Raw genomic sequence first — 12377 nt, forward strand, 5'->3', positions numbered from 1 at the left:
AATTTATAGTCTGTATAATATTTGACCAGTGTTTCTCTCTCCATTTTCTTACGTGTGCTTCTCTGTGATAACCACGCTGTGTTTTGTGTGCGTGCGTGCATGTCAGTACGTGTGTATCTTGTGCTCTGTGCGTGGGGAGTTGTTTATGCATGTGGGTGTGTATAAAACTGTGCCTTAATGTTTTGCTTAAAGTCACTTTGTTTCATGTACAGCTGCTTTGTAACATTGAAAATTGTAAAAGGCGCTGATAAATAAAGTTAACTTTACTTCAAGCAGGATCAAACATGTGTCCAAATTTCACGATTATTATCAAACGTAATAACCAAAACACAAACAATATCATTCAACAAGGTTTTCCTTTTTAACTTTTGGAGTCAGATAATATTGCGTAACATAACAAATAATGTTAACAATAACAACCCAGAGCGCTGGAAAGACAAAACGAGCGCATGCCTTCGTCACGCCACTTGGACTGGCCATTGGGCCAGTGGGTGGTGGTTCTTCTCCTACCTTTTTCACCACCTTAGTGTCAAAACAAAAAACTGAACAAGTAAAGGGAAATATAGAATACAGATACTTTTACTCTCAATTTGCAGAGCCATGAGAAAAAGTAACTATGGAACGTAAGGAAAAGCAATCAGGGGTTATAAGGCAAACCTTACATCTTATCACTTCACAGTTATGTCAGATCAATGTACAAATCAATGTTGGTTCCTTGCAGTTTAAATGTTCCAAACAATAAAATTCAATGAAAATTCTAATGAAAAAACATCTTTTCATATGTGTTATATTGAATATAGGTCAATAACAGTAGGAAAATAATAGTATGTAAGCCTTATTAATATTAAGAAAAACCTCCGAAACTCATGACAAAATCAAACATTAAATTAATATTTAAATGATTATCGTGATACAACTTGATCTAAATTAAGTTATTTCACCTGCTTGAATGCAGATGAATTGCAGAAAGGTAACACTTTACATCTGTTTGCTAGGAATGCATGTGTCAGCACACTAACCCGAAAAACTCTGCACATTGATCACAATTACTATACATTCATCATGCATTTCCATGTCCTCTCAATCTCAAGACTCATAGGCTTCAGTTTTGTAAATGAGATTATCCCATGGTAGATGATGAGTGATTAGAGGCTGGAGTAATGTGTTGTGCGGGGGGTGATGATCCGGTGTATGTTGGCAATTGGAAGAAGTACATCTGGAATGCAAGAGGAAAACATCTGGTGTAAAAATAATCAAATGCCATTTTGTGTTAGAAGGAGGGAGTGTTCTTAAGGAACATTCTGGATTAGATGCAATTTGAACTCTATTGCTAGCATATGTGCAACGCTATCAAATACCACAGAACCAAATAAAAATACACAGGAAACAGGTCTGCACTATTGAGCCAAGGCCCATCCACACCAAGCATGTTTGCGAAATCATGAATAAAGGATTTGATCAAGGTAAACTTAACCCAGAATGTTCCTTCAGCACCTGAGAAATCAGTAATTGTTACCTTGAAGCCAATAGCCAGAAGGGCATGAAGTGACACTATAACCGCCATGGTAGCAAAAGCTGTTAGTTTGGTGTCATCACGGACAGTCGGCCAGAAAGTGATGACCAACACTGACCCAGAGATCACCATGGCAACAACAATCAACAGCCACTGCATCCAGTTCAAGGGAATGGTCAATAATATCTTAAGACAGAAAGCATATGTCTTGTTGGTTTGATACGATTTAGTTTGCCGACACTTTTTAAACTTTATCTTTGACTTACCGAGGTAGGAATATATATGAAAAGTGAGTATCCATAGACACACACAGTCTCTAAAAATGTATATCCACTGATCTGCCTCTCAACACTTTGACGCCATGTCAGGAATCCCCAGACTCCGAGAGGTACCAGCCATGCGTAGAGGAACACAGTAACTGCAGCTATTGAGACTAAAATAGAAATAAAGCATTTTAAGTCACAGAAATACGTGAGAATATCTATTACTGAATAAAGTCTAACTAACCTCTGTGGAACTGAGGTCTGTAGTGAAAGCCTGGGTCTCCCTTATTGTTCAGAAAGGTAGAGAGGTTCCCCATGATCGCCACTGAGAACACTAAAGTCACGCAGATCCAGAATGGACCTTATAGAAGAGTGACAACAGGACACATAATAGACATGATGCCAAGTTTCGCATTCAAGTCTTCTAAATGAACACATGTATATAATGTAAACAAAAAAGGAAGTCCATGTTGTGAAGAGGTGTTGTGTGAGATTAAGGATACTAATGAGGCAAATTACCATATAAATCAGGGTTACTTCGAATGTGGTGTCTGACAAAGTTTCTTCCTGGCAAAGGTATAACTGATCCTTTTATCCTATCCAGAACCTGAAATACACAGAAACATCATGAACATTATACATAAACAGCACTACGGTTGCAGGAATTCCAAGTAAATGACCAAGTAAGCTAAAATGTCTAAAAACCATGTGTGAAAGCCAAACGATGCATCATTCAGTTCATGCAGTATGAAACTCAATATATTACTCCTGTACCTGAACTGTATCTATGTTGAAGAATGACTGATAGTATGCAAAAGTCCAAAAACCACCAGTTTGTTTTTCACCTCCAAGTAGCTGTGGGTTCAATAAACAAACTATTGGTTGACCAACATAACACTGTAAGATAGTCTTAAAGGCATGTTAAATAAGCAGATACATATTACTTAGCAACTCACCTCTGAATTCTCTTGCTGGTTCTCTTCATCATCTGATAGGTTGAGTCTGACATCTCCAGAGGAGGCTCCGGTACCGGGACTGGAGATGCTGAGGGTTGATGCTCCAGGATTTGAAGATAGCAGATCTGTGGCCTCTTCGAACTCTGGAACGATACAGAATTGAGAATAATGGAGACACACGAGAAACAGACACATATTAGGGAATACTGACAAGCTTACCCTGAAACTTTAAATCATCAGGACTAGCCATGACCGAAGACTGCAGGAGAGCTGTCAAAGGGTTGTCATGTGAACACTGTCTGTGAGGAGAGATGAAATGACATAACTAAGTACTGTTCCTGAAGCTCATGTTTTTTTCACAACAAATACTATCGTTAAACAAATGTTACGACGTTTAATGTCTGTTTTGTTGTATTCTTTATCCGTTAGAACGTCTTCGTTTAATCTCGTAATAAACAAATAGACACTTTTCGTAACATCTGATTGATTTGCTTACCAGGTGCTACAGCTCGGTACAGTATGTCAATGTTGACTCTGACAACTTCAAGCTCGTTACAAGATACCAGGAAGAAACACTCGTTAAGTTAGCACTGATGATATTTAACTGAATTTTTGACGAACGGAGATTCAAAAGGTCTTAACTGATCTGATGTCAGTTATGATAGATTTGGTACCGTCTTAATACACACGGATTTATCATTATCTTCTCAATACTCCACGTCACCTGAACGGTTCCGGCGGCGGCGCGACGAAACAGGATCACGTGACCGGACCACGGCCGGAACTAAAATAGTTTTCTTTGTTTTTACTGATAACAAAATGCGACAGTTGTGATGAGGAACTGTACTTTTGCCTATATTTTGTACGCATGTCGATGTGCTTATATATATATGAGAGATCTTCAATAATTAGTAAGTCGTTGTTCACAACAATTCATGGCGGAACGTGAAACGCAACATTCTGTTTCCCTACCGGAACAATAATATTCTACGTACTGTGCCCGTCGCCATGTTGGCTCTTCAGTTTCGTCGTGTGGAATTGTTACAACGAGCCACGTCTGGAAACTGTCATTTGAAGAAAGTTCTTCCTACTTCTCCCGTGAACTATGAACTATCTCATTTTCACGAGGTCATCCGCTAACATGGCCGCCTCGTGGTTGACGAAGAGATGGTGCTCTACAGCAGCCGCTGTGACATCCAAGGGCACGAGGTGGCAAAGACTGATAAATAGTCGTGCAGGTAAAATGAAAGAACGGTTTTTATTTTTTTCAACATAACTGCTGATAAATTTATCTTATGTACGTTGTAATTTAGCAGAGAACAGAGAAGCTGTCATCTGAATGTAGGAACTATCCTATATTTTGTCTTATCATTGTACAGCTGTTTAATTTCTCCCTTGCAAACTATTGTAATCATTTCTAGGTATGATTTAAAAATCACAATAATTATGTATTTAATCCAGCTATCAGGGCATATAGAATGAAGGGGTACCTTAGAATAACACAGTCTCAGTTGGAGGGTCAGTTCTCCTCTGCCTAAACAGCATGAATGTCATCTTTTTAATGTGACCTTTTTTTATTTTCTGAACTTTCCTCAAGATGATGTTGTTACTGTCTTTAGGTGTGTGGTGTCGCAGTCTCTTAGGTGATTATAAGGAGGCTTGTCGTGAGGTGGTGTCGGGAGCCCGAGATCGACCCCTCAAAGCCTCTGTCTACTTAGGTTTGCTTGGGGGGATGTATGCGGGTTATTACACCAACCCCGATGATTCTTCCTTTGAGACCTGCCTTCTAGAAACTTCAAACCGTCTGGCTCTCCTGTCACCATGGATACGCAGTGGCACCTCAGATGGGCATGTCCAGAACCTGGTGAAACTGCGAAACGAGTGCAGACTGCGCTATGCCAGTCTGGGCTTTGCCTCTTTGACTTATTACACAGACTACGACCCTGTTTCCAGTCTTTATGAAGCACAGTGTTCTGCAATTTCTGTGCCCTGGGCGGAGTTGCCCAAACGCGTACTGGATGTGGGCTTCGCGGGACGCTGGTGGGTGCTTGATCGTAAAATGAAGGATTATGATATTAACGAAGAGGAGTATAGACATCTGTCTCCCTCTCTGGTGGCTACAGTTCCACCGTCACCCCAGATAACTGAGAGGAATGAAAAACTGCATCAGGACTCATGGAAGGCGGTGGTGATGGAGGACGAGAGCAGTGTGTCAGACAGTGTACAGACAAAGGTGGAGACATCTGGTGACGCAAAACAAATGAGCAGTACTGTTTAGAGACACTTTTTAATTTTATTTATGTTTACTTTAATACTACACTTTGCATTTGACAAACATGATGACACGGATTCTGCGTAGACTAATAAACTAAATGTAAATAGAAGAAGTGGTATTCTAATGTGTCAATAAAGAAATTATGTGCAACGTAGTATATCATTTTATAATTTTTCTGCTAAATGTGTTGAAATAGGAGGAAACTGCAAGAATTGAACAATTCCAAGAAATGCTGTTCTTCAAATGGAGCAATGTTAATGGCACATAACTGTAAACTGATGTTACCTAGTTTTAAATTCTTATGTTTTTTATTGCAATTCCTCGTCTTTGAGAAAGAAAGCAAATGGCCCATTTATTCTCTGTAAAGTCAAAATGTGTGAATGAAAATAAAAAACATGCTCATAATCAAGGTATATCTAAATGGTGGTTGAGTGTTTTGAGTCTGTGGACTGTTGACACATTAAGAAACATTTAATTTGTAACTTGAATGCTGCAGATGCACAGACTCGATAACTATATCTTTTCCCTGCATACAAGGTCATTGGCGTTTTTTGATAAGTAACCATTCAAGTAGTTTCAGGCTTTTCAAAAGGCTTACAGGGCTAATTATTTCCATTAATCGCATTACCTCTAAATGACCTGCTATGTCAGAGGGGATCTTTGATTCATTTTCAAGGGAAATCCTCTTTCAGATTAATCTCTTTACTCTTTCTCTCTGGCATGTCTTCCTCCATTAGTCTGGCTCTATCCCCGTGCAGTCCGTTCTAAGATGGGCGGTATTGATTCGCCAGCTCGTGAAGCTGCATTCTGCTCTTTTTTTCTGATTGGTATCTCAGCTCCTGGAGAGGATTGTTCATTCAGGTCTCTTGCAATAAAGAATGTGAGCACTGTGTGATTGCAGCTGTAGTAAATGCCGTTTAACCTGTTCATGTCGAGTTAGAATATGATCCGAGCACTAGTCTCTGTAAAAGAGTGAAAGTATGATTGTATGGACTTAATGATATAAAGCACTTAAGATACACTAATGAATGTCGGGGAGCCCATTTGACATGAGCCTTATCTATGTAACTTAACCTTGCTACGTAAATGACGGGGTCAATGTTGAAATAATAATGTCATTAGTGTGCATTTACAATCCGCCTGTAAAAAATATTGCATGTCCCTTGAGATGGGTATTAATGAGTGAAGACCTCTGGCTTGCCTCGGGCAAAGACCATCTAAAATCATAATGATCCTCTTTTAACTTCAGTCTTACTGTTGTATATTGAAATGATCACACCATTTTAATCTAATCAATAAAGATTTTTCAGCTGGTCAGAGGATGTTGCTTTAGCCTCGGGCAGTGGTATCTGATGTGCCTCGATCCTCATAATGTACTGATGCACTCTGTACATCAGAGTGTCCGCAGGGACCTAAACGTTGCTTGATTGCTAAAATGGAGGAGCTTTGCTAACAGTATACTGCTGTCTACAAGAGCCACTCACTGCTGCGTCCCAGTGCTTTTAAAGTGCTGTCCGCAGCCTGTTGTATTTCCTTCAAGCTCACTGATCTGAGATAACTAGGCAGAGGAAAGCAACGGAGTGGAAGTCAACCATGGTTTGCAGGTAGGATTGGTATTTTCGCTTGATGTTTTCGACGCAAAATGATCGAAAGATGGTAAAACCAGTACTTTAACTTTTATTTCACAATATGAAAGATATTACATGAAAAAATCAACCTCATTAGTGCTTCTTGATTTAATCTGAAAGACAGAAAGTCAGTAGATGATCAAAAATTTTGGGGGGTGTGCTATCTTTTTAAGAAATCCTTGTATATCAAACAATGCTTTTTATCCTCACAAGTAAATCCTCAAAAAGAAGGCTCAATAGTGTCTGGCATGTTCTATGTTAGCTTTTCCTTCCTCATTTATCCTTCGATCCAGCTCTCCATCAACACAAAGCCTCCCCCACCTTTCCTCAACCTGTCCTCTATTGACTATTGACTGTCACTCTATCCATCCTCTGCTGCCAATGTCAGATGGACATAGTGGCTGAGACTGATCAGTGGTCATCCTGTTGAAGGAGGAGGGACTCAGGACAAGCCGGGAGAGGGGTGATGGGTCATCCGTAGGGGCGATGGAGTCTAGCCGCAGCGCTGACCCCAGTGACCATAACTCCACCACCCCCTCCCATTACGTCTGATCAATATGTAACTATGGATGGAGAGAATGAGGGGGAGGAAGAGGTTAAAGGCTCGTCAGCACGACCAGACACTGGATCCGTTAATGTAGCCTGTAAAAGTGGTCTGAGTTCAGTGGTCTGTCTGTAGGGAAAAAGCTATGTGTCTTTCATTCAATGCTTTTCTGGTAGCACATGTACTTCGCCCAAAGACGCCTATTTGGTGTGTGTTTTCATTTGGAAAATGTAATTTTTAGATTGTTTGCTCATCTGTGTGTTTGAAAGGTTTGATGTTATGATGGAGGCTCAGCAGATGTCTTGCTGGAATTAGAATCGGCTCTCTTTAAGATGTTTATCAGATGTTTGTACACAGTAATTAAAATGTGATGCTTTCCAGATGAGCCAGACATATTGGAGACATATGTGTGCTTACTGGCTTGTAAGTAACTTTCAAATCTATAATTAATCTACAGTTAAACTTCAAGTTTAAAAGGCTAGTGACGTTCTGGTCTGTATTTCACCCGAATCTGTTGTTTGACGATTTGTAATATAGTGAATGAAGCATAAAAATCCCTTTAAGTTTGATAGCTTTAATTTTAATTTTACATAAAAACGATGAAAACATTCTTCCTCATCAAATATGGGCAATGTGTGAGAATAAAAAACTAATGACACTTTAATATGCATTTCATTAAACCCTAAAGCACAAAGCTGCACAAACTATTTTTAGGGTTGTGGCTCCGCAGAAAGCGAAGGGTTAAATGTCTGGCACACAGCGAGGAAAGCATGAATGTGTGTGTGTTTAATGTGGAGAAGAGAGAGAGAGAGAGAGAGAGAGAGATATGAGAGAGTACAAAAATATAAATGTCTGTTTAAAGTGTGAAAATGTTTGAAGATGGGAGGAAATACAGACACCCAAAAGAGAGTGAGAGAAAAAGAGTGTGCAGGAGAGTAGGGTGGGGAAGAAGGAGGAGGGAAGGAAGCAAAAAGTGAGAGAGAGAGAGAGAGAGAGAGAGAGGGAGGGTGGGAGAAGGAAGCGGAGAGCATTCACAATTTTCATTCAAACTGACACAGCCTGCGTGTCCCGGTTTGCACTTCTCTCTCTCTCCCACACACCAGACCGTCTGCAGTTAAGTTAACAGCAGCTAGAGGACAGAGACACAGCGAGAGTAAGACACCGGGACATGAAAGCCGAGGAGCCCAGCGGAAGAGGTGAGAATAGAAAGAGGAGGCGTAGAATTCACAAAGAGATGTTACTGTGGAAGGTGAGTACGAGTTTTAAAATAGACATGAGAGAAACACAAAGAGGGAAAAGGAAGGGATTGATTGTGGTCGAGGTATGCTGGGGTGGAACAACCAAGCTCGACATATGGAGGGGAGCAGAGAGAGAGAAAGAGAACGGCTGAAGCCAGACTGGGTGTTTATGCATCTAAGCTCTCTTTAAGAGTCACTATGGTAAGTGTGTTTTTCTTTTCAAACCACTGCCACCTCCCTAAATGTATACCCTGTGATTTACTGTGACTGTTTGAGTGCATGCAAGAGGACTTTTAGTGCTCGAAGGAGATTCGATTTTCCATTAGGATGCATTGTCATGCACAGGACCGCTTTTAGAATGTGATACAAATATGATTTGACAAATGTGACAAGTGTTGCTTATACGGTCGGACATCACTGCAAGAGATTTTAATGTGCTGTTACCTGTAAAGGCATGCATAAATGTTTGGTTTGCATGTGTTTGCTAGTTTTAGTCTGTGGGACAGTGTTTTAGTGATTCTTATAACTCTAATCAGTTTTCAACTTAGATAAATTGTTTGATGTAAACATCTGTATGAGGAAATAGTGTGTTACTGTGTATTTCACATAATGGTCTCCTAATGGGTTGTGTATGCATGCATGTGTGTGTTTGACGTGATATCAATCCCTATGGAAGTGAATGGCAATTGGATTAAAATATTGATTTAGTCTGGAGCAGGTAGACATACACCCAGTCATCCAGACGGGGGGAGGACCATCCACATTACAGCAGACATTTTCATCAATAATCCTCTCACTCCCAAAACTAAACCAACAGCAGTGACCAGTATAATAATGACAGGCCAGCCTTAGTTTTTTCTTGACATGATCGACCAGAGACACACACATACATATCAATGTAAACTTCAAATCAAACTCTTACAATGTTTGGCTAGGACAAAGTTTAGTTTCTTCAAAAGAATGTGAAGTCAGTGTGTTTGTGTTTTATGACTTCTGTAATGCTACAATTTAATAACTACATTGCTTTTTATGTCTTATGTCATTCTGATGTCAAATCTATTTTAAGGGGAGTTTTATACTGTTGAAAACAATACGATTCTTGTAAAATGTTTTATAAGTTTGACTTTTTATCCGTTTTTGGCTTTTCTTTTAAAGTTTCACGGAAAACTTGCAGGGTCCACAAAACTGGCTGTGCCTCCTATGAACTCATTCACTAGAGGGTCATGAGTTCAAGTCCCAAGTGGGGGAGGGGGCTGTCATGGCAGCCTTATTTTTTCTTCCAGACCCTTCCCCCTCTTTTCCGCATCTCTCATAGCGATGGTTAGACAAATATGAACGCGTTACTTTTTCCTGCTAATATAGCCACAGCTTCAAAAGCAAATGATCCAACCCCCCACCCCTCAGACCTATAGGTCGTTTCATTTTGTGCATACCACACACGAGGTGTGTGATAATTGTTGAAGGCCTCCAGAACCACTTCTTACCCCTTTCAAAAAGCATAGCTGTCAATTCACTCCTAAAGTTCTTGCTACCGGATCTCCATGCGTATGTAAGAGATTCTCGAACACATCGAACCGACAGATCCACAAACGGACGAGGCGCGTTTCAGACAGCCCCTCTTTCATAGGAAATGAGACCCTTTGACCTTTGCCATTCAGTCTGTCTGGAAATGCTGAGCCTGGAATCGATCAACACCCCCTTGCCCAGACATGTACTCACCACCTCCAATCCTCTACCCTCTCCTTACATTTCTCCTTCCCCCTTCCATTTTTCTCTTTCTCTCCAATCGGCGACCCCCCGTTCCCGCTCGCTCTTAGCTTCCATTCCCTTCCCCCACGATCAGATAATAGACCCCACAAAGCTCACGCTATACTTCATGCAGAGCTCGTAAGCGCATATGACCAGACCTTCAGTCCCACGTGCTCACGCGAGAACTTCCTTCTCAACTTGATAATGTTAACGAACATAATCAAGTCTGCTGACTTTTTCCCAAATTAAGTATTTCATGTAATGCGTGATACTGTCTATCCACTGTGCAGGTGTCTTTTTGTATGCACCTGTCCAAATGTGGAATAGTGGAGACGTGCGTCAACCTGAGCGAGTTACAGTGAACATTCAACGCTGTCGGTGAGTTTACACGTCAGAGAAACCATCGCGTGTTGAGTGTACCCTGTCTCTTGAACACACCCTGACCACACGGACCTTATGACTGCCATGTGTGAGTCCATTTTGTTGCTGAGCTGGGCCAAGATGGCTGCTGTGGTGACTAAAGCTCTCCCAGCTGGTCAGTGGAGCGAGAGACTGTGTTCTGCATCTACTGTCATAGCTCTGGGTCCTGATTCACATTCATTGCTGTCGGTGGGTTTTGCCTGTTTGACTCGCCGGACTATGAATGAGAACTACGGCTCATTCTGCCATAATGTTGTGGGTTGTGAAATACAAGAACTGTTTTTTCATAATTTGACGTGTGACTTAATGGGTGTACATCGTTGGTGGTCAATAAACGGCACTTGAAATAAGAATTGGGAATCTTTTGTTGTTTTTACCATTTCAGAAAAATCTCCAATTACAAAAGTAATTCCCAAAGTAGACCTGAGGGGATTTTTGGAAAGATTTTAATGTAGCTTTGTTCCTCTCATGAAACAGACATTATGACTTAATTGTGTTTGATTAATAAATTAATTCAATCATTTATCTTATCAAGAATATTTCTCTATCACTGCCCCTGAAACTGTCCATAATAGAAAAAAGCTCAGGTTTCTCATGAAAGAGAGAGAAAGCTACTTTGTGGGTTTATTTTCCACCCACAGGATTAGCTGTACTGTTTTGAATAGTTTGAAAAAGGAAAAAATGCAAAAAGGGCTACTTTAAATATAAAGGAATACATTTCTGGTTTGGTGTCACTACAGGGTTTTTTCAGCCTTACTGATGGGGATGTGGGTGAATAATACTAAAAAGTTGACCATCTATTTAAAAGCATTGTGTATTTGTGATTCAAGTGATTCAGAAGCCCCAGTGTCAGAGGAAGACCCTTGAGCCAACAAACCAGACCCGTCAGCTCATTGGCCAGTGTGACCTGCGCAGACAAAGAGAAAGTCAACATTAATCACACTAGAATGTTCATCCTCAGGCTGAGTGTGTATGTAGCTAAAAATGGCAAGACTCAAAAGTGGATCACCAGGGAAACTGTCATGACTCTAAATTTACAAGGCATTTTAAACAACACAACCACAAACAAGAAAGAGAAAACAACACTGAATTTGACAACTGAATAAAGATGCATTCAAGGAAGATTGTTAAGTACATGTAGAGCAGAACTGAATGAATTAACCCATGTGTTTTCGCGACACAAATCTATGAGAAAAAGGGAACCAAATCCATTATCATCAATATGATTCTGCAGAAACAAAAACATATTAATTCTGCCTGCTCTGTTTCATCAGATCGTAACCTCTGTACAGATATGTGCAGTGTATGACTCAGTTTATTGTGTTGGCCAGTGTGACTGTTAGCCAATTAGAGTGTGACGCCAGTAATTGGATTGACCTGATTGGTCCAAAGGCAGAGTAAAGAAGCGTGATTGGAGTAGTCAGCTGTCAGAAATGATTGACAACTTCAGTTTGTGCTGACCAGTTCTATACCAACATCACGTCTCCCTCAAAAAAACATTCTCCACAAGCACTTAGAAAAAACATTACACTTTTGCTATTTGGATACATTTGATCATATACAGCCGCTGAAAAAAATTAAGAGACCACTCAAGGTAGAGTTTAATCAGCATTTCTACATGTATTGTAGCAAAAGTCAGTGTCTGTTAAATGTGAAAAGAAACAAACCTCAGGAATGACAAAGTCAATGTGAAAGACTGAGATTGAATTTGGTGCTTATTCCATCACATATTAGTTTATGAACAGATCCTAAAATACATATATAACATTCGTATTATGTTCTTTAAATATA

General features: G+C 40.2%; 2 protein-coding genes across 3 annotated transcripts; one reads left to right on the forward strand and one right to left on the reverse strand.

The window, feature by feature from the left end:
- Window positions 1–248: 248 nt before the first annotated feature.
- Window positions 249–3489, reverse strand: yipf2 (Yip1 domain family, member 2). 2 transcript variants are annotated; one of them, XM_056753889.1, is made up of 9 exons: window positions 3229–3489; window positions 2952–3031; window positions 2733–2875; window positions 2551–2631; window positions 2296–2383; window positions 2021–2137; window positions 1780–1946; window positions 1517–1666; window positions 249–1216 (listed from the first exon to the last, which is right to left on the reverse strand). In XM_056753889.1, exons 2-9 carry the CDS (start codon window positions 2980–2982, stop codon window positions 1121–1123), a joined length of 873 nt encoding a protein of 290 aa, XP_056609867.1. In that variant the 5' UTR covers window positions 2983–3031; window positions 3229–3489; the 3' UTR covers window positions 249–1120. The 2 variants fall into 2 exon arrangements, with proteins under 2 accessions (XP_056609867.1, XP_056609866.1); XM_056753888.1 differs by having other exon boundaries at window positions 1517–1699; window positions 3229–3486.
- A 132-nt stretch (window positions 3490–3621) lies between these two features.
- On the forward strand, window positions 3622–5411 carry timm29 (translocase of inner mitochondrial membrane 29). Its single transcript, XM_056753890.1, has 2 exons — window positions 3622–3970; window positions 4352–5411. The coding sequence occupies exons 1-2, from the start codon at window positions 3838–3840 to the stop codon at window positions 5008–5010; spliced, it is 792 nt and encodes a 263-aa protein (XP_056609868.1). The 5' UTR covers window positions 3622–3837; the 3' UTR covers window positions 5011–5411.
- The last annotated feature ends 6966 nt before the right edge of the window (window positions 5412–12377 follow it).

This window comes from Triplophysa dalaica, chromosome 7 (genome assembly GCF_015846415.1).
Source record: "Triplophysa dalaica isolate WHDGS20190420 chromosome 7, ASM1584641v1, whole genome shotgun sequence".
In the NCBI taxonomy this organism is placed as follows: domain Eukaryota; kingdom Metazoa; phylum Chordata; class Actinopteri; order Cypriniformes; family Nemacheilidae; genus Triplophysa; species Triplophysa dalaica.

Excerpts from the sequence above, each read along its gene's own strand:
- yipf2 (XM_056753888.1), bottom strand. The coding sequence starts at position 2,982 with ATGGCTAGTCCTGATGATTTAAAGTTTCAGG. Across the intron at positions 2,876-2,951 it reads TGATGATTTAAAGTTTCAGG|AGTTCGAAGAGGCCACAGAT; the intron begins GTAAGCTTGTCA and ends GTATCGTTCCAG. Across the intron at positions 1,700-1,779 it reads TCATATATATTCCTACCTCG|ATATTATTGACCATTCCCTT; the intron begins GTAAGTCAAAGA and ends TTCTGTCTTAAG.
- timm29 (XM_056753890.1), top strand. The coding sequence starts at position 3,838 with ATGAACTATCTCATTTTCACGAGGTCATCCGCTAACATGGCCGCCTCG. Across the intron at positions 3,971-4,351 it reads ACTGATAAATAGTCGTGCAG|GTGTGTGGTGTCGCAGTCTC; the intron begins GTAAAATGAAAG and ends TACTGTCTTTAG.